The sequence below is a fragment of the Cucumis sativus genome, chromosome 6 (assembly GCF_000004075.3).
Source record: "Cucumis sativus cultivar 9930 chromosome 6, Cucumber_9930_V3, whole genome shotgun sequence".
NCBI lineage: Eukaryota > Viridiplantae > Streptophyta > Magnoliopsida > Cucurbitales > Cucurbitaceae > Cucumis > Cucumis sativus.
This window is the reverse complement of record NC_026660.2, coordinates 30,600,504-30,625,466: the sequence shown is the minus strand read 5'-3', so window position 1 is coordinate 30,625,466 and position 24,963 is coordinate 30,600,504. Positions and strand designations below refer to the sequence as shown.

At 35.7% G+C, this 24,963-nt stretch overlaps 6 protein-coding genes and 1 pseudogene across 6 annotated transcripts; 4 read left to right on the top strand and 3 right to left on the bottom strand.

Annotated features, from left to right (window-relative positions):
* The first annotated feature begins 72 nt into the window (after positions 1-72).
* On the top strand, positions 73-2,316 carry LOC101210156 (berberine bridge enzyme-like 21). Its single transcript, XM_004134847.3, has one exon. The coding sequence runs from the start codon at positions 417-419 to the stop codon at positions 2,031-2,033; it is 1,617 nt and encodes a 538-aa protein (XP_004134895.1). The 5' UTR covers positions 73-416; the 3' UTR covers positions 2,034-2,316.
* Positions 2,317-3,753: 1,437 nt separating this feature from the next.
* LOC101209166 (berberine bridge enzyme-like 21) lies at positions 3,754-6,098 on the top strand. Its single transcript, XM_004134505.3, has 2 exons — positions 3,754-5,449; positions 5,857-6,098. Exons 1-2 carry the CDS (start codon positions 3,865-3,867, stop codon positions 5,949-5,951), a joined length of 1,680 nt encoding a protein of 559 aa, XP_004134553.2. The 5' UTR covers positions 3,754-3,864; the 3' UTR covers positions 5,952-6,098.
* A 245-nt stretch (positions 6,099-6,343) lies between these two features.
* On the top strand, positions 6,344-7,665 carry LOC105436046 (annotated as a pseudogene).
* A 1,653-nt stretch (positions 7,666-9,318) lies between these two features.
* Positions 9,319-11,214, top strand: LOC101209414 (berberine bridge enzyme-like 15). Its single transcript, XM_004134506.3, has one exon. It carries the CDS (start codon positions 9,428-9,430, stop codon positions 11,075-11,077), a length of 1,650 nt encoding a protein of 549 aa, XP_004134554.1. The 5' UTR covers positions 9,319-9,427; the 3' UTR covers positions 11,078-11,214.
* Positions 11,215-11,817: 603 nt separating this feature from the next.
* LOC101223157 (dihydroceramide fatty acyl 2-hydroxylase FAH1) lies at positions 11,818-15,513 on the bottom strand. Its single transcript, XM_004134562.3, has 7 exons — positions 15,139-15,513; positions 13,853-13,932; positions 13,489-13,581; positions 13,207-13,403; positions 13,022-13,127; positions 12,655-12,801; positions 11,818-12,158 (listed from the first exon to the last, which is right to left on the bottom strand). The coding sequence occupies exons 2-7, from the start codon at positions 13,901-13,903 to the stop codon at positions 12,039-12,041; spliced, it is 714 nt and encodes a 237-aa protein (XP_004134610.1). The 5' UTR covers positions 13,904-13,932; positions 15,139-15,513; the 3' UTR covers positions 11,818-12,038.
* A 1,044-nt stretch (positions 15,514-16,557) lies between these two features.
* Positions 16,558-20,488, bottom strand: LOC101203123 (dihydroceramide fatty acyl 2-hydroxylase FAH2). Its single transcript, XM_004134564.3, has 8 exons — positions 20,170-20,488; positions 19,932-20,040; positions 18,890-18,975; positions 18,480-18,572; positions 17,861-18,057; positions 17,680-17,785; positions 17,037-17,183; positions 16,558-16,947 (listed from the first exon to the last, which is right to left on the bottom strand). The coding sequence occupies exons 3-8, from the start codon at positions 18,938-18,940 to the stop codon at positions 16,828-16,830; spliced, it is 714 nt and encodes a 237-aa protein (XP_004134612.1). The 5' UTR covers positions 18,941-18,975; positions 19,932-20,040; positions 20,170-20,488; the 3' UTR covers positions 16,558-16,827.
* A 1,401-nt stretch (positions 20,489-21,889) lies between these two features.
* Positions 21,890-23,475, bottom strand: LOC105435973. Its single transcript, XM_011660027.2, has one exon. The coding sequence runs from the start codon at positions 23,339-23,341 to the stop codon at positions 22,055-22,057; it is 1,287 nt and encodes a 428-aa protein (XP_011658329.1). The 5' UTR covers positions 23,342-23,475; the 3' UTR covers positions 21,890-22,054.
* Between the last annotated feature and the right edge of the window lie 1,488 nt (positions 23,476-24,963).

Here is a 24,963-nt window from a genome sequence, read left to right as displayed (position 1 = left end):
TATGCAATATTATGTATAAATAAAGAAGGAAAGTAGGGGGGAGACGTAGCTTTGAATGAATGATATTCTAAAACTTGCATACTTCATTCTCTTGTTGCATTTGTTTTAAGAAAACTGTTTTGTTTTCTAGTTGGTTTTCACTTTCTACAATTATGTGAAATCATTCAAATCCTCTCTCTTAGCAACAATTATGAATTATCAAATCAACTGTATAGCAAAATTTAAACATACAAATTCATAGAGCTTCATTTTGTTATCCGTCGCTATCTTTAATTAATTTGTTACTTAGTGGTGTCGATTGTTTGGAATAACCCATTTTACTTAGCCTTCAAGTATGAACTGCCACCCTCCATTGGTCAATCCAAATTCCCCGTTGTTTCTTTTGTTTTCATCATCTTCCTCCTAAACCCATTTCAATGGGGATCCCAATTCTCACAACCCTTCTTCTCATTCTCTCTTCAATGGCACTTTCTGCTCAATTTCCCTCTCATCAAACCCTTCTCCACTGTCTTTTCGATCATTCTTCACCATCATCTTCCCCAATCTCTGAAGTTACCTTCTTCCCTGATAACCCATCTTACTCCCCTGTCTTAAACTCTTACATCAGAAATCTCAGGTTCACTTCACCCACTACCCCAAAACCCTTGTTCATTGTCACCCCAACCCATGTTTCCCACGTTCAAGCCACCGTTCTCTGTTGCAGAATCCACGCCCTTGAAATCAGAATCCGAAGTGGCGGCCATGACTACGACGGTCTTTCTTATGTATCCGCTTCCCCATTTGTGATCCTTGATATGTTCAATCTTCGATCCGTAGCTGTCGACATTGAAGACGAAAGCGCGTGGGTGGATTCTGGTGCAACCCTCGGCGAAGTTTACTACAAAATTGCAGAGAAGAGCAAGATCCATGGATTCCCAGCTGGGGTTTGCCCCACGGTTGGAGTTGGAGGTCATCTCAGCGGCGCTGGATACGGTAATTTAATGAGGAAATTTGGGGTTTCAGTAGATAATGTAGTTGATGCTTTGATCGTTGATGTTAATGGTAGGGTTTTGGATAGAGAAACAATGGGGGAAGATTTGTTTTGGGCAATTAGAGGAGGAGGTGGAGCTAGTTTTGGTGTCATTGTTTCGTGGAAGTTTAAACTTGTTCTATTACCTGAAACTGTCACTGTTTTTAGAACGGAGAAAACCATAGAAGAAGGTGTTGTAGATATCTTGCACAAATGGCAAGAAATTGCCGATACAATTGATGAAAATCTATTCATAAGAGTAGTGATTCTTCCTGTAAATAAAAAAACCCAAAAAACAGCGAAGGCCAAATTCGTTTCCTTATTCCTTGGAAATGCACAGAAACTCTTTGCGTTAATGTCTGAAAGATTTCCTGAATTGGGTATTAAGGATGAGGATTGTAAAGAAATGAGTTGGATTGAGTCTATTCTGTTTTGGTCAAACTACCCAATCGGAACTCCACTAAATGTCTTGCTTGAAAGACAACCCAACTCTGAAAAGTTCTTGAAGAAGAAATCAGATTATGTTCAAGAACCAATCTCAAAGGCAGATCTTGAAGGAATGATGAGAAAAATGATAGAACTGAAAAGACCAGCACTGACTTTCAACCCATACGGTGGGAAAATGAGTCAAATTCCAGAGACGGAGACTCCATTTCCACATAGAGCTGGGAACAAATACAAAATTCAATACTCAGTGACATGGAAAGAAGAAGGGGATGAGGCTGCAGCCAAGAATTTGAAGAAGATTAGAGAGCTTTACAAGTACATGACACCATATGTTTCGAAATCGCCAAGAAGTGCTTATTTGAACTACAGAGACGTGGATTTGGGAGTGAATGGGATTGGAAATGCAAGCTATTGGGTGGGCAGCATTTGGGGAAGAAAGTATTTCAAGGGAAATTTTGATAGATTGGTGAAGGTGAAGAGTATGGTGGATCCAGATAACTTTTTCAGATATGAACAGAGCATTCCATGTGTTGAAGTTGAAGCATTAGATTCTAATGGCAGAGCTGAAAGCCTTTAAACTGTGCATTTCTCATCTCATCCATTTTTTTTCTAAATATATAAACATTTAAAAAGAGAGTAGTCGTAAAATTAATGAATAAGAGTTTGCATATATGTGATAGTAGTAGCCAATATCACAGTAACATACCTTATAATTATTGTATACATACAAATTGAAAACTAAGTTTTGTTTGATTGTAAGTTTCATTTCATTAGTCAAGAAAAAGAAAAGTTGTAAGTTCTGTATGGGAGGAATTTTCCACATTTTATTTTTTGATGTGTGGGGTATGAATAATTTGGAGCATTTATTTGATGAGGAAAAAAAAGGGTCACAATAATAAGAGTAGGTAAGGAGGGAGATAGTTTGAGTTGGTCAAACTTTTTTAAAATTTGGAGGGGATGTGGGTGTGGGTGTGGGTGTGGGTATCCTCCGCATGCATCCGTGACGACTAAAAACGCGTTCCGGTTCCCAACTTGTGGTTATAAACTTCATTAGCCACCTCCCAGGCTCCCACGTGCTTTCGAGTTTGGACCAACTCAAAATCCCATATTACTATTACACCCTTCTTTTCTTTTGCTATATAAAATGAAAAAGACAAAATTCAATTTAAATTGAATAATTTTATAAATATAATATCACTTTTTTATTTCGCTATATATATATTCATAAATAATTTAAATGACAAAAAAAATGAAAAAGGAAAATGTGTGGGGAACGTAGTGTGGATTAAAAATTAAATAAAAGTCAAGTTTTAAATTTATTTGGAAGTTGACATTTCAAATGGTTGAATTCAATCATTTTCCCATTTAAGATATTGCATTTTTTCTATTTTTTCTATTTTCTATTAAAAAATCACGAAAATAATATTCTTTTGTTAAAAATACAATTTAAATAATTATAAAATTAGATCTCGATTATTCCGTCATTATTTCATCATCATATCATATAAAATAAGTTAGTTGCATAAATGAAAAAAGAAAGCCCATATTTAACATAGGTAAAATAATTGCATATGTAGTAAATAATTTACATTAGATAGAAAAAGTAGTGTATATATTATGGTAGTGAATAATTGATATGGAGATTGTGAGTACAAACGTGGCATTTCTTCTATTCTATATAGTTCCAATCATATCACAAAAGATCTCAAATTCATTCACGTTCTTTGCAACCCATATTTTTCTCTTCATTAATTAACATCTCATTTTTCTCCACTCATTTTTTCTTAGTCAAATTATACACCGCTTATTCCTTCCCCACTCCCTTTTCCCTTATCACTATTTATACACAAATATCAATTTAAAATCTCAAATCAATAATTGATTTTTCATAAAGTTTAGAAGCTTGAATGAAAAAGCATCAATTTAGTTAATATAATAAATAAAAAAATAGAGTTAGGGTTCGTCAAAGTCCCCATTTGAGTTTGAGTGTGACATCTTCATATTTTAATTTCCATATGATCAACGTCCGCATGTAATGCCGCCTTCGCCGGCATTATCTTCCCAATCCTCTTTTTAGTTTAATAATGGCAGAGATTAGTGAGTGATTAGGCAGAGTAACACAGCAATTATAGTGTTTATATAAATAAATGGGCAAAGAATAATAAGCACACGGTTTTCTTTTATTTTGCTACGTACAAATCAGTGTCACCTAAGAGTTACTCCAAATTCTCACATTACCCAAAGAAAAACCAATTGATTTTTATAATCTGACTTTTCTTGGTCAAGCCAAGAAAGTTTCATGCTTCAACACGGAACCCACTTCCATTTTTCCATCTGATCTTTTCATTTGTGTATAAATCAATGTCCTACAACACCAATTTATCAAATGAACAATCTCAATTCCAACCATGTTTCCTCTTATTCCTCTTCTCTGCCTTCTTCTCCTCCCTTTCTCTGCTCCCACCGCCGCTGCTGATTCTGTCTACTCCACATTTCTCCACTGCTTTCAATCCAATTCGAACTCTTCCGCTGGAGTTTCCTCCATTGTCTTTGCACGAGAAAATGCTTCTTACACGTCCGTTCTTAGGGCCTATATCCGAAATGCGCGTTTCAACACCTCCTCTGCCCCCAAACCAGTCATAATTGTCACTCCATTGACTGAATCCCATGTCCAATCCGCGGTTATTTGCTCCAAGAAACTCGGTATTCAACTCAAAATCCGAAGTGGGGGTCACGATTACGAGGGTGTTTCCTATATTTCCGATGTCGAGTTCATCATTCTCGACATGTCCAACCTCCGGACGGTAACTGTCGATGTTGCAGACCAGTCGGCGTGGGTTGGAGCTGGAGCCACACTCGGAGAAGTGTACTACAGAATTTGGGAGAAGAGTAAGGTTCTTGGTTACCCGGCTGGGGTTTGTCCCACTGTCGGCGTCGGCGGTCACATTAGTGGTGGCGGCTATGGCAACATGCTCCGGAAGTACGGGCTCGCTGTTGACCATGTTCTCGATGCTCGGATTGTCGATGTGAAGGGTAGAATCCTCGATTCGAAATCCATGGGGGAGGATCTTTTCTGGGCCATTAAGGGTGGAGGCGGAGCCAGTTTTGGCGTTGTCCTCGCCTACAAGATCCGGCTGGTTCCGGTGCCGGAGACGGTCACCATATTCCGAGTTGAGAGAACTATAGAACAGAACGCTGCGGATTTAGTCGTCAGATGGCAAGAAGTAGCTCCGACCACCGACGAGAATCTGTTCATGAGGCTACTTTTACAGCCAGTTTCCAGTAAAATAAAAAAGGGAACTCGAACAATCAGAGCCAGCGTCGTCGCCTTGTTCCTTGGGAAATCCGAAGAACTCGTTTCCTTGTTGAAAAAAGAATTACCGGAATTGGGTTTACAGAAAGAGAATTGTACTGAAATGAGTTGGATCGACTCTGTTCTCTGGTGGGGTAATTTCGATATCGGAACTTCACCGGAAGCTCTACTCGATCGGAATGTCGATTCAGCAGGGTTTCTCAGAAGGAAATCGGATTACGTTCAGAAACCCATTTCCAGAGATGGGTTGAATTGGTTGTACAAGAAGATGATCGAAATCGGCAAAACAGGGCTGGTGTTCAACCCTTACGGCGGAAAGATGAGCGAAATTTCATCAACGGCAACTCCATTTCCTCACCGAGCAGGGAATTTATACAAAATCCAATACTCGGTGAACTGGAACGAACCAGGGCCGGAAGCAGATCAGGAGTTTGTGAAGCAAATAAGAAGGCTGTACAGTTTCATGACCCCATTTGTTTCAAAGAATCCAAGGCAATCGTTCTTGAACTACCGAGATTTGGACATTGGTATCAACAACAATGACAAGAACAGCTTTGAAGATGGAAAAGTTTATGGGTTCAAGTACTTTGGTGAGAATTTTGAAAGACTAGTGAAGGTGAAGACGGCTGTAGATCCAGAGAATTTCTTCTGGAACGAACAGAGTATTCCAACTCATTCAAGTAAGCCATGAGACAGATGGTATTGGGATTTAATATCAATTTATCTACAATATGATTTTTACTTGCATTGCATTGTAATGGCAATGTGAGAAGATATGTGTTATTTTTATTTTAGTAACATATAAAAATTTAGATTGTTTTGATTAGAACGATTGTCTTGGTTTCTTTTATGATGGAAACCAAAGATATTGATGTATGGACTTAATACTTATCTACAACATTTCTCTATACGTTTGTATGAAAATGAGTTAAAATGTAAAACAATAAAAGTTTCTGGCATTGGATTATAAAGCTTTGGTTCTTTGATAAAAGTAGGAAAGCTTGACTTTGGAGGCACCATGAAATCGGCTGAAAAGATTGAAATTTTATTGACAATCAATGAGTTATATCAGTTGGCTGATTTGCAGGGCTGCATTCTGGGGCGACTGCTTGGTCAATTTGCAGCTTATGGACACTTGGGGTGTTGATGCATTTGTTTGGTTTAAAAGTCGAAATTTGGTAAAGTTTAGAAAAATTAAGGCCCTTAAAGAAAGCTATAAAATGTTGACTATTGATTTTTTAAACGTTTGAAATGAAAATTATAATCTGAATGTCCATATACTATTTCAAGACACAATTATATTGTAATGCATTCATTCCTTTTTTAGAAGCCGTCGTGTTCTTCTAGGAGTAGATGTATTAATTTTTCTTTTTAAACTTCCAAGTTTGGAAAACATCTTGGAATGATAGAACTAAAGTGAAGCAGTTTATTTTGGAAAATGATCATGTGTCGGTTGTAACTTAGTAGGAATTTCTTGTGCCACTTTTATTAAGCTATAGGAGAGATTATGTGACAGAGAGTTCTTAGGATCGTGTCATTGAATATTGATACCACAACAATTCAACAATCAAGTTATGGATACGAAGATCTGGGTTTGTGCATCACTATTATCATTGTGTAACTGAGGAGACATAGGTTGGGATTGCTCTCAATTCTCAAACATGGAATAGAAGTGAGTTTAAAATAAAGAGCTTTAGGGAATACGTAGAACACAAGAAAAAGTGCCATTTTTATTGTCACCGGCGAAGTGGAATGTCAGTCGGATTGCCTACAAAACCACTTTGATCCAAACCAATTAACATCCAACATCGTCTTTGACCCAACTAACATCTCATATTCCTCTCTTCTTCGAGCCTACATCCGAAATGCCCGATTCAACACCTCCTCCACCCCGGAACCCACATTCATTATCACCCAATTACACGAATCCCATCTCCAATCCACTCTCATTTGCGCCAAATCCTTCGCTCTTTATCTCAGAATCAGAAGCAGCGGCCGTGATTTCGAGGGCCTCTGTTTCCCTTCTTTCTCATCGACATGTTTAATCTCCGATCCATTGCAGTGGATTCGCAGAGCCGATGTGCTTGGGTTCAAGCCGGTGCTACTTTAGGGGAGCTTTATTACAGAATTTGGGAACAAAGCGAGCTCCATGGCTTTCGGGCGGGTGTTTGTCCTACTGTTGGTGTTGGAGGGCATATCAGTGAATGGAAGAATCGTCGACAGAAAAATCATGGAGGATCTTTTTTGGGCGATTAGAGGCGGAGGTGGAGCTAGTTTGGGGTTATTCTAGCGTATACAATCCATTTGGTACCAGTGCCGGAAACGGTGAGAGCTTTTCGGATCCAAAGAACATTGGAAGAGCATGGTACCGACAGCGATCTTTTTATGAGACTTTTGTTGCAACCCATTTATTCAAAACCAAAGAACACACTCAGAGCTTCTGTTTATACTCTGTTTCTTGGACGGGCCGATCAGCTTCTCTCGATACTGAAAAGGGATTTTCCTGAATTGGGTTTGAAGAAAGAAGATTGTATTGAAATGGGTTGGATTGAATCTGTGATTTGGTGGGCTAATTAGTTGGCTTCATATTGTCTGTAATGGCTCATAGATGGGATGGATGTACATATATTTGCTAAACCCAACCGAGATATAGTTTGGCTACAATGTATAGCTTGTGGTATGTAAACTTGGTAGTTGTAACTAAAGTGGTGGAACGTTTCATTTCATCCCATGGAGTCAGAAAAGTACAATAGTTAGGCCTTGTTATGCAGGTCTTTTTTTTTTTTAAAAAAAAAGGACCATAATTCCATTGAATTGTAAGTTACACCCTTTACTTGAAAGCATTCCCTTTAGAATCCTGAATCAAAAGGCAGCTCTTTAAGATGGTTTCTGATAACTGTTTTTCACAACAAGCTCCCAAATATCCAGTACGTTATGGAATCCCGTATGGTAGTATGACTTAAAAGATATAAAAACATAATTAGTTTTACTATCTCTCTCCATCAAAATTAAGTTAGATTCTTGTTTTCCTTAGTTTTCATCCATATAGAGGGGAGGAACAGATTCTATCTCTCACTTTGTTCAAATTTCTTTGCTTATTGCAGAGCTCCAATCTTCTGGTTTGAGTACTTGGAGTGGAAGTTGGAGGCTGACCATGGTGGCCATCTTCACGTTCACAGCACAGCTTTTGTAAATCCACTTCACAGAGGGGAAGCATTTGTTTGAGGCCATGGAATGAATGAAGCCTCAAACTCTTCAAATACCAAATTTTTTATTATTGTTGGAGGACGATGAAGATGAAGATTGGACCTACTGTGTTATAATACGCATGTAAAATCGTCAAACACAAGATCCAATATTGAAGAAGAAGCTATTGTTCCTCTAGGAAGCTGAGCTAACCCATGATTATCCTTGAGCAATTTGCCCATATCTTATTAGTGAATAGGATTCCACAACAAAGAAGAACTAGTGGGAAAAGAATAATACCATCAAGCAGCACCACCCACCATGATTTGAAGTCAATTTTTTTTCTTCTCAAGCTTTCGTAATTTAAACTTCAAAGTGAGATGACAATTTTTTGTAATCATTCACTTACTGCCTTGCAATTATATTATTAATGAGTGGCAGTGGTTTAAGAATGCCTCATTTACCAATTATTCTGCTTTGGAGTTTTATCACTGAAAGATTTATCTTCACAAATCCTACCCTCCCACTATGTCTTTATCTATATCAGAAAATCATATCATTCACTCCCAATAGTGATTTTTTTTTATTGGGAACAAAATTTTCTGAACTGAACAAAATAATACATGAAACCACCTCAAACTCTTGTTCAAAATAAAGGAACTTTTACATGTCATTCTTATCAAAATTATTAAGAGAACACTTAAAATAGCAATCTTTCCCTACAAGTAAGATTTCTTCTAAGCGGAAAACTATTGATTAATGGACTACAAACTATAAATGTAGGATTGATCATCCATGTTAAATTAAGTGTAAAACACATATTTAGCATATATACACTAAGTTCAAATTATTAATAATCATTGGTACGTAGAAGTTTCTTAAATGAATGTGATAATTTGTTAAATGGAAGAACAGTCAATATTTTTCCTTGTCTAATTGCAAAAGTTTCCAAAGCCTTATTTTGCAGCAAAGAACTTCTCATTACAACCAACGTCATCTTCCTATTCTGTTGTTTCGAGACTTATTAATTACGATCTAACAACATTATAGTAATTAATTTGCATGGTAGAGAACATTTATTTTATAGAACTGCCTCAGAATACCATATTTTATTGTATAATTTGATATTTGGGACAAACAAAAGGTGTTAATGTATGAGTCACTTTCATTTTTGCTTCACGTTTGAACAGACACAAGGCAGCAGATGTTCCTTAAAGACATGGATTAGAAAAGTTTTGTTTTCTTAAAGGAATGTGTAACGTACAAACAAAATCAACAGTTGATTTTGCGAGGATCATCATCACTTTGTCCTTATCCATTTAATCTATGACGTTTCTATTAGCCCAACTATGAGTTTGATGCCACTTTCATAGCCAAACCTTGAAACTTTTCCCTATATATGATTTGAGAAACCATTTTTTACTGCCATTCCACAGATATTAAGGTACTAATTGAGCCTTTTGTTGTTAGCTATGATGGTGTCTACAAATCCCAAGTACAAATCCTTTGTAGCTCCTCTGTTTCTTGTCTTTTTGCTTTCATCTTCTTCTTGGGTCGATTCATCTTCCCTTGAGGAGAGTTTCCTTCAATGTCTCAATGAGAACTCTCAATTTTCTGTCCCTTACTCATCTTTTTGTGCTCCAAACAATGCTACATTTAATGCTCTTTTGCAATCAACTGCTCAGAATCTGAGGTACTTGGAGCCTTCAGTGCCAAAGCCTCTGTTCATCTTCACCCCATTGGTTGATTCCCATGTCCAATCAGCTGTTATATGCTCAAAACAGCTCAGGATTCATCTTAGAGTTCGTAGTGGAGGCCATGACTATGAGGGTCTCTCTTATGCGTCTGAAATGGAGACACCTTTCATAATTCTCGACCTTGCCAAGCTCCGATCCATCAAGGTCGACATCGAGAGTAATAGCGCTTGGGCTCAGGCTGGGGCCACGATTGGCGAGGTTTATTACAGAATTGCTGAGAAAAGTAAGGTTCATGGCTTCCCAGCTGGGCTTTGCCCAAGTTTGGGTGTTGGAGGTCATATAACAGGTGGAGCTTATGGTTCTATGATGCGAAAATATGGTCTTGGTGCCGACAATGTCGTTGATGCTCGGATTGTTGATGCAAATGGGAGAATTCTAAACAGAGAAGCCATGGGAGAGGACCTATTTTGGGCTATTAGAGGAGGAGGAGGGGGGAGTTTTGGAATCATTCTGTGGTGGAAGCTAAATTTGGTTCCTGTTCCATCAACTGTGACTGTTTTTACAGTTGCAAAGACATTAGAACAAGGTGCTACAAAAATCCTATACAAATGGCAACAGGTTGCTGATAAGCTGGACGATGATTTGTTCATCAGAGTCATTATAAATGTGGCTGCAAATGGTGGTCAGAAAACGGTGAGCACAGCTTACAATGCTCTCTTCTTAGGTGATGCAAGCAGACTCCTCAAAGTTATGGGTGAAAGCTTTCCTGAATTGAGTTTGACAAGAAAAGATTGCATAGAAACAAGCTGGATCAAATCAGTTCTTTATATTGCTGGTTACCCAAGTGGAACTCCACCAGAAGTGCTTCTCCAAGGCAAATCCACATTCAAAAACTATTTCAAAGCCAAATCAGACTTTGTCAAAAACCCCATTCCAGAAACAGGTCTTGAAGGACTTTGGAAAAGGCTGTTTGAAGATGAAGGTCCCTTGATGATATGGAATCCTTATGGTGGAATGATGGGGAAAATTTCAGAGACTGAGATTCCATTTCCTCACAGAAGAGGAGTCCTTTTCAAGATTCAGTACTTAACTACATGGCAAAAAGTAGAGGAAAATCAAGACAAACACCTGCAATGGATCAAGAAGCTGTACAATTACATGACACCTTATGTTTCACAGCTTCCAAGAGAAGCGTATGTGAATTACAGAGATCTTGATTTGGGAATCAACAAGAACAGCAACACAAGCTACATCGAGTCAATTGGATGGGGAACTCGGTATTTCAAGGAAAACTTTGGGAGATTGCTGAGAGTTAAGACTAAAGTTGATCCTGATAACTTCTTCAGACATGAACAGAGCATTCCACCTATTCCAACTTCTGAAGCTTTAAGAAGCTTTGGCTCTTCCAAAAGGGGATTTGATTAGAGTTGTTTGAAGCATTGTGTGTTTGTTTTTTCCCTTCCCTTTGAAGTTTGTAATTTGCTTGATCTCTAAGTGCAATAAGATACTGGTAAATCCTTCTATGAAGTGATGCAACGAAACGAAACAATGAACCTTGAAAATTTTCTCATATGAAACAAATCATTGCACATAAAACAATGAAAAGAAATCAGTCTAGATAACAACTTTAATATTTTAAAATATCAACGGATGTATTGAGTACTGATCACAACAAAGTATGTCTAGTTCTTTCTTAATCACTTCTTACATAAATTATGTGGCATAAAAAGTCATTTTCATAACCTAAATAATTTATTTGCGTCAACGTCATCATCACAATGTTGTGGAGTGCTAAAAGAAGAGATTTGAAATCATCATCAAACGTCATCATCACAATCTTGGAGTTTGATTAGTCACAACATTTTGAAGAAAGATTCATGTATGAAACCAAAAATTGGGTCGAGAAGGTTGGGTGGATGAAGGTGTTAACCCAAAAACTGGTTACCACATTACATTTATAGAATTATCCTATCATTGTTTGTCCAAAGAAATCGCCTGAAAACAATAATGGTATTTCTTGTGTTGTAGCGATCTCAGAGCCACCACCAGTTACTTATCTCTCTCCTTTTAGCTTATTCATTCTGGACTCAAATTTATGCCAAAAGAAAATAATTTATAGCTGATAAGATATGAGTTGCTTCGCCTGAACATGGTGAATGACAATAAGTAATAACGATAACAAAGTGAGACACAAATGAATCTTCCATTATTAGACTACATCGAATCCTATACAAAACCTTCCATCCTTGAATAATTTACAGCACAAAGCTGACACAATCTTCTATCTCACTTAGCATTGTCACGATGCAACAAATGGAAAACAATGAATATAAAGACAAAAATATGTACTTTAAATCACTGAAACTTGTTGAGCCATAAAACTTTGCTATCTAGTCTTCTCAGCTACTTTAGATCCCGGAAGTGTTCCAAATACTCTGTCCCAAAGGGGTGAAGTGACGCCGAAGCCTTTATTCAGGATGCGGTAGTGATGATTCATATGATATTTCTACACAAACACAACTCATTCAATTGGGGCAACAACTCAAAACAGAACAAATATTAAAAATGAAATAGCCGATGGTGAATGTTTCCATCCATTCAATAACCTACAAGCCAAAGGAAGAGTGAGATAGGATGCTCAGCATATTGATACGGCATACAGGTAAGCCAAAGGGACTCTCCAACGATCCCGCTGATTCCTTGGTAAACTCAAGATTTTCACTCCATGATTCAACTTGACCTTTGGAGTCACTTTGGCCAACACTACACCGATATGTCAACCATCTTCCTATTTCACTCTCTTCAATGTTTCAGGCTATAACATCGATGGTATCATCATTTTAAAGAATTTTTTAAAACAAACACATGAACAGTGGGAGAATTTGAACCTTAGACCTCCATATATGCCTTTATCAGTTAAGCTACACTCAAGTTGGACTCAAAACGACGAGCATTGAGCTACTTGATTGAGAAGAAAGTGGGGACATTATGCAGTGCTTTACCTTCAATTTTTTTGGCATGTCTCCTGTGGGTTGGCCATGATGCAAGTAGTAGTGAGTAACATCATAGATCACATAACCCAAAAGCCCGCCTCCAAACAGAGCTGGAGCCATAGATGGTGGGAAAAAGAGTTTAACCAAGTTCCATAACTGTCAACAATGGATAGAAAAGATAAAATCAACTACAAGGATTATGTGTAAAGAAAACAATTAGACCATCTATATGTCATTTTAAAAATAACTTCAACACTTCTCTTTAAACTGCTTGCTCATTTACTACACTCTTTCTTTCGGAACCAACGAATTCAAATACTCCATAATGCAATATTGAGCAAATTTAGAAGCCAAGAAGAGGGGGGAGTGGACATACTGGAAATAACAGAACAGCTGTTGCAGTAGGAGGAAAAACGAGTCGCAGACTATCCATTGGGTGCTTGTGGTGGCAACCATGAATAAGGTAATGCATGGTATTTCCCCTAAAGAATGTTTAGGGCGTTATTAAAATTTTCCCAAATTTGCATAAGGAAAAGCACTCCAACAGATCGAGATACTAACCAATAACTCTGGGTTTCAATATGGAATAGGAAACGATGAACTATGTATTCAATCAACGTCCAAATGGAAATGCCCAAGATCACCATTAGTGATATCTGAGAAAATGTGTGCCCCATGTTGACAGACATGGAAACGAACCAACAGACCACTGGCAGCCATATGAGTGGAACCGCCCACCATGCTGTGCATGTACAGAACTGTTTCCAGATTTAAAAATATCAAAAACAATGCTAATGAAATTTCATACTCTTTGAAAACTAGAAAAGGGCATCAATTCGTCACCTCCCAAAAGTCACTCTTGAAGAATCGAGGTCTTTCCTTGCTGATAATAGGCTGGTGAACCCACTCTTGATATGCTTCTCCAAGATGGCCAACCTATGGAAGAACAAACATAACTAAGCAATTTCCTCTGAATTTATAATGAGCAGCTTTGGTTGGAGCAGAGTGGATTGGGACAACATAAAGAAAACCCAAACCATTATTCATGAATTCAACTGATACTAATAAACCAAGAAAATTTGCTACCTTAAAACCCAAATCCATTGTTTATCCATCCCCACAGCCTTGAAACATAGCATAACATAGTTTACTATAGTTACAGAAAAAACACGTGTAAATATGAAGGCATGGTGATCGTGTAACTAACCTGGAACACAAGTGGTTTATTCAGATCTACAGTAAATTGCTGTGAAACCATCGTGATTACTGTCGGTAGATTCCAGTGGTCTGAAAGATTATAGTTAAAAGTGAGAAAGTGATCAAGAAATTCATCTGTTACCAAATGAGTTTTGTAAAAATATCAATGATGAACTTTGAGCATTGTGACTTATCTCAGTTTTAAATTAAAACGTGACATAACTTGCTTGTCACTCCAAAGCACTTTGTGTTCGTTCTATGACTTTTATACACAATGTCAACTAAGAGGTTTTCTTAATGCTCTTTGTTCGAAATTCGAAGATTCCACTAAGTGCGGCTAGGATTAGACCATGGCTCTAGTACTAATTGATAAGGTCAACAAAACCTTCACCTATGTCTACAATTATACAATAGTGTCCACTTTGGGCATAAACCATCGTGGTTTCACTTTCGAAACTATCTAAAAGTTGGACAGAGACAGTTGTACTTAGACTTACTGGTTATAACATGAATTATCTTTTCTTTAACCAATGTTAGGACTTTGTTTGCACCTAACAAACGAGCTTAAATTTTAAAAATTAAAAACCAAAAGCTTATCAAACAAGGCCTTTAAAATGTCCGAGTAAAGTAAAGTTGTGACTCTAGATAAATGATATTCAAGCGTTTATGAGCAGCCTCAGCAAGAGTTTGTTCGCTGTTGACTGATTGACTGGTTTAAAAAATTGAGTCGATTGCTCTCAATAACATGCTAACAGGAAAGAATATGATTTCCTTTCGTTGTGATCTTCAAAGCGTTCAGGTCTCGGTTGCTTAATTGGAGCAAAACGCATTAGCTTTAGGATTTATAACGCCAAGATTCATTCAAGTTGTCTAATTACAAAGCAAGAGAAAAACAAACAAAAAAAAAAAACAAGAAAACAAAACAAAACAAAAGCACCCTCTAAGATTGTAGTTCAAAAATCATCTAAAGAATAACCAAACACAAGTTCACATGAATTCTTCAGCTTATCAACATATACACATCAGCCAAAACAGCAATGTAATAAACCAATCGAGCAGCCTAAGAAAGAAACCTCATAATGGCAATCTATATTCACCCTGCATCGGCATTTCGAATCCCAGAACCCAAAAAAGAAAAAGAAAAAACAGAAAAAAAAAAAAAAAAGGAAAAGAAGAAAACCCATGAACAAAGAAGCCACATTCAATGACAAAAAAAACAGAAAACGGCAGAGAAGAAACAGATCTAAGGAGGAGTAAAGAAAGAGAATAATGAAAAGAGGGGAAAAAGAGGAGTACCAAGCGCAGTGTAGGCAATGTAGAAGAAGGGGATATTGATTTGATTTGATTGATTGAAGAAACGAATGAATTTGAATGGGTTAAATGGTGATGAGTTGTTATGTTTGATGTTGAAAACGAGAGAGGGAGTGCGGGGGTGTGGGGGGAGAAAGAAGAGATTTTGAAGGGTTGGGGCAAAAGTGGCGTTTTGATATGCACCGTTCAATCAAAATGGGTGTCAGTCGAATCAAACCCAGCGCATTCTGCCAGCTCATCCCATTCCATTGCCGCTTTCAACTTTCAACCTTTCTCTCTTCCTTTCCATTTTCTTCACATTCTTAATCCTCAACTCTTTACTCTCTTTCTCTTTTTCATTACATTAAATCCAATTCAACTCATCCTTCTTTATTTATTCATCTTCAATTCCTTTCCAATTTTATTTCCCTTTTTTATTCTACAATTTGGAAACCAAAAAATTTCAACTTTTTTTTTTATATTTGACGTTGGAAAAATGCATAACATCACTTTCCATAACTATTTTAATTATGGTTTTTAGTTTTAAAATTTCAATCTTTTTATTTGTTTTTTATACCTCTTTTGAATATACTTTTTAGCAATATTTTTTATAAAAAAATATCTATTTGGAAAAGTATTAATAATAATTTTAAAACACATTTTTTAATTTTCTTAATTTGGTCAAGAATTGTTGAGAAATAGGAAACATTGTAAATTGATTTTACCTATGACTCCTAGTTTTTGTTAAAAGAAATAAAATCATTATAATTAATTAAGTTTTACTATCTATATATCATAATAAAAAGGATTCATTTAATATTTTTCACTAAATAACCATTTTAAATCAATTGATGAACACTAATGCATGGATCAAATTGGGGGGGAAAAAAATCAAATTTTAATGATAAAATTATAACCATTTAAAACATATAAACCGTATGAAATTAAATGACAAAGAAAAATATGATTTCCAAAATTATATATTTTATTAATGAATTGCTCTTACAAGTTTGATGTGAAAATATGATCCAATAGTATTGTATTGTTAACAAATGTTGGAATGAGACTTGTAAAAAGTTTGTTTCAATTATTTGGCCCTACTTTTATATCATTCATTATTTCTCTACTTTTCACATATCAAATTTTAGATTTACCTTTTTCTTTTAATCTATTTTTTTGAAACTTTTCATGATTTTGTTCACCTGTGTTTGTACAATTATTGTTTAACTTTTTGCATTTTTTTTAATATATAAGTTTGTTCAATCCTCTCTCTGTCTCTCTGTGATGATTTTTCTAAATTAAATTGCCTTTAACAACACTGATAATTAAACAAATCTCATAACCTTGTTGGTAATATATTATACTCGAGAAGATTCAAAGTGCGTGGGAAAACAGATTAGAGAGAGAAACGTATGAGCTTTGCAATGTGCAAACTGAAAAACACGAAATCCTCATTCAAAGTGTAGCTCCATGGCTAATATACATGAAAATAACTTACTACATCAGATAACCAGAGGGAAGGGAGAACAATACAATATTCAAACAAGGCATATGCTATCACCCCCAAAGAAAGATATATAATGGTTGTCGAAGCATGAATTTGATGCTCAATGTACAAAAAGAAAGAAAGAAAGGAAGAACAAAACTCAATACATAAATCTGGTGATGACTTAAATATCTGTGCAACCAACATCATTATTTGTTTTTCTGAGTGGATTTAGTTGTAGGATAAGTTCCAAATGCTCTGTCCCATAATGGAGAAGTGATTCCAAATCCCTCACTTTGATCTCTGAAGTGATGGTTCAAGTGATATCTCTGTTTAACACAACATAACAATCATAAGAAATCTTTCCTTACTCAATTCTCCAAGAACAAACACAGTCTTATTATTCCTTCAACTTTACCTTCAAATTTTGAGATAACCCTGGGGATGGCTTTCCATGATGCAGGTAATAATGAGTTACGTCGTACATTACATATCCCAGCAACCCACCTCCAAACAAAGCAGGAGCTACAGCCGGAGTCGATGTAAGTCTAATCACGATCCACAACTGATAGACACAGATCACAAAGACGGCTCCATAAGAAAGAAAACAAGAAACCACATAATTCCTTGAGTTAATGACATAAGCCTGGAACTTGATGATTGGCTACTTAGATTGCACACAATATTACACAGATTATTTCATTCGACCGTTTTTTAGGAGTAACATTTATGATTGCCAATGCATTCCATCTTTCAGAATCCATAAATCTATCTATATCGAACATGTGAAGTGTTGAGGTCAATGGTCAATCAATATGCAATTAAAATCCTTAAGGTTTCTCTTTTAAAACCATATGGCAATGTAGTTCACTCATGCTGATTGGATATAAAACCAACGTTTAGGGTGGTTCCATGAAACAGTGCATAGCATTAATTCATAGCATGAGGAAATGTAAACTGCAACAAAAAGAATTTCCTCAAATAACATATAACAGTAAGCACATGATTATCATGCAAATTTGCGGAGGATAATCTCAGACGTAAGCGTTTTCCAAACTTACCGGCACACTCAAGATAGTTGTTGCAGCAGGTGGGAAGACGAGTCTGAGTCCATCCATCGGATGCTTGTGATGACAACCATGAAGTACATAGTGCAGAGTGTTTGCCCTGAAATAGGTTGTGATATCATTAGTGTCCTTGAATTTACCATTTATCTGTGTGTGTAGAGAGATGAGAGAGTACCAGTAGCTTCTTGTTTCCATGTGGAAAAGAAAGCGGTGCAATGTGTACTCAAGCAAGGTCCAGATGAAAATCCCACCAGCCAAACATGAAGCTGCATCAGAGGGAGTAAGGCCCCTCGACAAAGACACAGAAACCAACCAGGAAATCACTGGCAGCCAAACAAGTGGAATTACCCACCATACTGTTCGGGTCAACATCTGTAATTACAAAGAAATTAAAGCCAAGCCTCTCATTAGTCATTTCAGAAAAGTTATATATTAAACATCACATCAATGTATGAATAGTAACTTTATTTGATGACATCTCCATGGTAGTAAGCACAGGATACGATAAGTTATTTGTCCCAAGGGAAAAGATATAACAGATTGATTTCCAAATAGAGATGTTGCTATATTAATATCTGAATGTTTTAGTATACTCCTCTTCATTGATATTTCAAATTGTGAGCAGAATTTTAAAAAACACTGCACCACATTATTAATGAGCATGTTATTAGATAAAATTGCTGGTATAACCACCAAGAGAGTTTATTGCACCTATGACAAACAATATTGTGTTTATCTCTTCATGCTTAAGGTTGTGTAACAGGATATAATTATTATAAAGAGTCAAATAAAACCTCCAGAAAATCATTTCCGAAGAATCGAGGGCCGTCCTTGCTAATTATAGGCTGGTGAACCCATTCATTGTAAGCTTCTCCAAGATGGCCAACCTGTAAAAAAAATCCATTACTTACAAAGAGAAACATTTAAAAAAGACTAAATGGCAGAGAAGATTACAATTCAACTATGAAGAGTACAACCAAACAACTTAGAATAGATTAAATGTAATCAAGACAAGAATGTACAGCTATACTTCTTGACCCTCGAAACATAAAGGTTGGGAGATTTTTTCAAAAGGATTACAACTTTAAGGGCCTAGATTACAGCGACTTATTTGCATTTGCAAGCTCAGTTCCTATGATGTTTATGATATCAACTTTATAGGAAATAACAGAAAACGTATGGAGTAGAAAAGGAGGAGGCTAACCTGAAAAACAAGAGGCTTGTTTAAATCTACAGTAAAAGGCTTTGAAGACATCTTGGAATCTTCTACTGAGGGGCTTCGAAATTAATCTTTTGCATACAGGACAATGAAAAATACGAAAGTTAGCCAACAGTAAGAAAATAAACATCACATAATGGAACAGTTGAAATAGGACAATTCAAACGACTTTCAACAGCTTAAACATTTTGCCTCCCCCTTACTCGTGAGATATAATTTTATTCAGTACAGAGAAATGCACTTGGGCAGATAAGAAAGCTTACGACAAAGGATACAAAATTGAATACAATAACACCCACAAGTTTAAAAGAAATATTTGTTTTCTGTCACCTATTCTAAAAAGCGAAATGTTTAAAACTAGTCTCCGAAATCATTGTTCCGCAATTAACTAAACTTAACAAACTAAAGAATGATGTGACTTTGCATATGCTGGCAATCTTATGTGTTGTGACAAGTTAATTTATTTGAGCGAAAAGAGCCTATATGACTAAAAGGCATAATTATATATTTCGCAAACTTGATGCTCCAAGCAAAGCAATATCACCATTTAACTAACCAAATTAGAATGATTAGATTTTCGTAAATAGCAGATCAATTCAAATCATTTCTCAAATCCAAAAAAAAGGACTAAGTTGTAGTTTTACTAAGCGTAAGCTGAAAATATACCCGCATTGGATTTGAGGACCCAAAATAGCAAAGAAAGAAGTAGAACACAAAAACACAAGAAGAATTCACCGTTGAACCTAAAGAACCTAAATCAACAGATTTAAGAAAGAACGTAGAGAATACCCAGAACCCAATAAAGAAGAAATCAAGACAATGGCATCCCAATTAGCACAACATCACACAATGAGCTAGAGTGTGGAACAGAATATTGTGACATCCGAAGTTGGAGAACAATACCCAGATGAGAAATTAAATAAAGAAATCGAGATATTAAAAATTCCACCCTCACTGACTCGAATTAAGAAAAAGAGAAGAAATCTGAAGGTAGATAAAAAGATTCACCCGACTCCCGAATACCAACCTTTTCCGCACAATGCAGTGGAGATGGAGAAACCCGAGAAGGGATTGATTTCGAGGAAGATGAAATTGGGCTTGTCCGAGAATGTGCTCCTCCAGCCGTATCACGAGATCTGAAGGAATGTTCAGATCTATACGTAAGAGAAACCCGTGAAAGAACAGAAAGAAATAAAGAAAGCCAAATATTAGAGAAGAAGAATGGAGGGATTTATGTTGAAATTGGGAGGCTCAAAAACACCCACTCTATTGGAATCGAAATCCTTGCTTGGCCTCACAAATCCACACTGTCCTGCATTTTCCCAATTTCCCCTCTCGGTTTAGTACTTCAAAAAAATAGAAACCCATAAACAAAAATATCCCTCCTTTCTTCTTTTTCAACTAAAAACTTCTACCTTTAACCCCTCTAATTAAGTGGATGAGTCAAATCAAAAGTTTCTCATCAACCATTTAATAAATTCTCTTCTTTAACCCTATTAAAATTTCAACTCTAAATCCATGAAATTGAGATGACCTTCCTCCAAAATTTTCCTCAATCACTTTCCCTTTTGACCCCTTATATCTTTCATGGTTCATTTTGCTTGCTACTATGTGTTGATGACCCAACAAGTTTATTCTTTGAATTTCTCACTTTTGTTTACACTAGAAAAACAATAACCATCCATCTCATTTTCTAAAATTGTCATGAACTCCCAAAAAGATTTGTTATTTATTCATTTCCTTAGGTCCCAAATTCCAACCCAACATTATATATAAAAAAAAAAACTAAAGCTTGATTGTTTGTGTATAATAGGAAATATAAAGCAAGGAAAGGGATATGGGGGTGATGATGTTAAACATATCCTTCAAATCATTATGGTCTTCTGTGGTGTGGTGTAAGTTATGATTCCTCAATCACGTTTCAATTTTCTCATATTCTATTTTACATTACAATTTTTACTCACTTTTTTTGTTCATTGAAAGAATTCAATTTTTTATTTTATTTACTACTCAATCCATTTATATTTCCTTTGACTTTCACATATATATATGTTGAGTAAAAATTCAAAATTCCCATGTTATTATATTATTAAAAACAAAAGGTGGTTTCGTTGATTTGATATGCAATGATGTAAAGGCAAATTCGATCACACCTATGTATATTAAAAAGTGATTGAAAAAGATAGTTTATGTTAAGTGTATATTTGGAAAATAAAAATCATACCAACGAGAAAGAAATTAAATCAACAGAATGATGTATCCATAGATGACAAGTGACCAACAATGTCAAATTGGCTTACAAACAAACAAATTATCAAATGACAAATACCATTTTTTCCTCTATCATATTTCCTTTTCTAATAATCCATTGTTTTAGTCATGAAAGGTAAGTTAGTAGAAACGTTGTACACATTTGTGAAAAGATAAATGGATGACTACAAATACAAATTATACCATTTTAAATCAAACTATAAAACATTAACTTCAAAATGGATCAATAAGATAAGATCTTACACATTAGGTAGTTATTGTTATTTTTAATAGGTTCTTCGGTAAAATAAAGTTGAAATACACAAACTAAAAAAAAAAAAAAAAAAGGGTTAGTATGGACAAAGATTGTAGTATGAAGTGTGTGAGTATGATTAATTAAAGAATAAATTTAGATTTCCTATGCATAATGAAAGGTATATAAAATAAAAGAGAAGAATACATAATAGGATTATTATACAAATAATTAATGAGAAAAAAACATATATTAATTTCATTGTGTCTCCACATACACCAACAATCTCAACTCACTCCTACTGACTTATTTGTACCATCCAAATTCCCATAATCCCATTATTGTTCATATTTTGTACATCACCTTTTCAAGAATCCTAAGAACCCCTTTTTTTTTCATTTATCATATTTAACAATAAATAAGATATAATAGAATGTTTGAGCTTATAATTAATTTTTTTACCAACAAAAAGAGAATGGAGATGAAAACACAAACAACCCAAGTTTTTGTATTATTGAATATAATTTATGTCTCAAAAATTCAGTAATTAGTAAATCAATATACACCTTCATCACTATCATCACCATATCATCAAATTTTGGAAGGGGAAAAGGGAAATTAATGATTCTAACTTACTGGACTACACTTTACCCAAATCTCCATTTGTGAGTCAGATTTTTGATGAATTTGAACATGAAACACCCTGATACTGTAAGAACAAATGCCAGAAATCTTCCCCCACACAGCCCCAAAAGAATTGTTATGATCACAATTTTACACTCAAAACTCTTCTTCCCTTCTTCTTCTTCTTCATCTTCTTTATTTTTCCCTTTCCTTGTCATTGATGCTCCTACGTCTTCTTCTTCTTCTTCCTCTTCTTCTTCTTCCCATACTTCTTCATCTTCTTCCCCGCAACTCGATTCTGTTTCTTGTTCGTTTTCGTTGATCGTGATTCCCATTTCTTGTTTCATTATCTGCTTCTCCTTCTTGCTCTTTTTCACTCTCTTCCCACCTCGTAGTTTCTTCGGTATTAATTTCTTTATGATTTTCGCTCTCAATTTCGCTCTTCTACTTATCTCATTCTTCCCCACCTGTAAATTCTCCTGTTCCTCCTTCCCCACTTCCAAATCACCACAACCCACAAATCCCTTTTCTCCATTTCCTACTGCTTCACGTTCCAAACACATTCCTTCATCATCCTCGGAATGGATTGCGTTATTCATACCAGAGTTAGTCGCCACCGCGTCCTCTTCTCCTCCTCCCCCACCACGATAATTCAACCCCACTCCGCTACTTTTTGCAGTTGTCGGGACGAACCGATTCCGGATCAAAGAGCGATTCAATAAATTACAAACAGCGAATTTCCCAAAAATCTCGAAAAGAAACAAAAGAAAAGCAGAGATAGTAATTCCAAGAACAAGTTTTTGGGTACTCAAAACCGGAATCACCACAAGAAACATCTTCATCACCACAACAAACACCATAGACACAGAATTCAAATAAACACCATCCGCATCCGCATCCGCATCCGCATTTGCATTACTATAAACATTGGGTCGGGCAGAGACGACATTGGATTGAACATCAGCCGGAAAGGGTTGGTGTTGTAGACCATCAACTTTGCGTCCAGCGGTGGAGCAAGTAGCGGTAAGAACGACATCCTCGTGTTCAGGAAGGCGAGGAGAATTATCAGGGCTGAGAGAAGGAGTAGGAGGAGGGGCAATGGATTCAGAGACATGGGTGGATTGTTGTTTATTCTTAGGTTTCCTGAGAGAGTGTCTCTTGATCCGGTCACGATTCTTGACGAAAAGATCAACGACGGAGGTGGGGAAGCCAGTTTCGACGACGAGAGAGGCAGCGCGTGATGGGGGTTGAAGATCAGCGACAATTCGAGAAATTCGATTGGGTTTGGTCTTCTTCCATGGAAGAGGCATGGTTAAGAGTAAGTGAGTTAGTATGAAGGAAAAGGAAGGAAAGAAGAGAGAAAAGAGAGAAATGGGAATATGAGTGTGTGAGGGGGAAGAAGAAAGGTTTAGAGAGGAAGAGTTATAAAAGAACGAAGGAATGATGAGTTGGAGTTGGAGTTGGAAGTGAGAAAATGGAGGGGACAACGCGTGAGTCAATTTTTTTTATTTATCATTATTAGTTTTCATTTTGTTATTATTTTCTCTCCTTTTATTTTTTATTTTTAGTTTCTTTTTTCTGTTTATGATAATAAAAGAAACAGCTAATTCTCATTATTATTATTATTACGTCATAAATGAAACAGAAATAGCTTTTCTTCTCTTCCAATTATCAATGGAGGGAGGAAATGCAACTATCCATTTTCTTTTCTTTATTTAGATACTTCTAAATCATATCATTAATTTGTGTCTTAATTAATCATTCATTTCAACTTTAATATTTGAACTGTCAATATAAAATACAACTCAACTCCTACTATATATGGATTCATAATGGGTAAATTTAAAAGATTATTAAGAATAATAAATGGAAAAATGTGTGCTAATTGTTTTTTCTCTTTAGATAAACAGCGGAGAAGAAAAGGCTAAAAATAACGGAACGGAACTCAACCAACATCTCACACCATCCTCACCTCAACCTCAACCTCAACCTCAACCTCAACCTCCTCTCTTTCATTACTATTAATTTTAAGATTGGTAGTTGAAATCCTTATAAGTAGTCTATATACACATATGCATAAAATAATGAAAAAATGAAAACCCAAAAACATATGAATTTAATAATGAAAATAAAAATAGAGAGAGTAATGATGAGAGTGTAGTAGATGATGGAAATAATGAATGGGATTGGTATAGTATATTGTTTATTATCATTATTAATTTCAAGGAAGGATTTAATTAGGGAAGGAAACTTAGGGGTCACCTACCAAATTCCATTAAATGCGAATATGTATTCAATTTAAAGCATATAAAAAAGATAACCCAATAACCACATATTCTCCCCCCTCCCAAATCAAATAAACAAACACATTATCATTTTCAATTTTTTCTTGTTGTCAGTAGCGTAAGACGACATCGTGTCTATCTATTGAATGAAGCGAGTGATTAATTTTTTTATCATATTACATAATCTCACACTAAAGTATAAGTTTACTCATTGTTTGTGTTTGTATACGTATTAAAATTAAAAATTAGTTTAGTATTACAAATCAAGTTTGAAACACCCAATCCAAACACGTGGGTTATTAAGACTCATCTCATTAACAAACTCTACTGAACTTTTATAATATCCACACAAATCCAATTTAGGAATATAAACTTATATATATTAATGAGTTATATATACATAAAAGATGACTGTTTTGACCACATAACAAAGTTGGTAGGGACTTTATTTTATGTAATTGGATGCTTATAATTTATGGTTTTAATGTATATTATAAGATTGCTTTAAAAGGAGTGTGAAAACTATGAAGTATATGCGGCCGCAGCTTCCTATTTTCCCTTCCTAAATGCTATTATTAAAATCATTATTATAAGCACTCAAAATTAATCAATACTATATATATATATATATATATATATATATATAT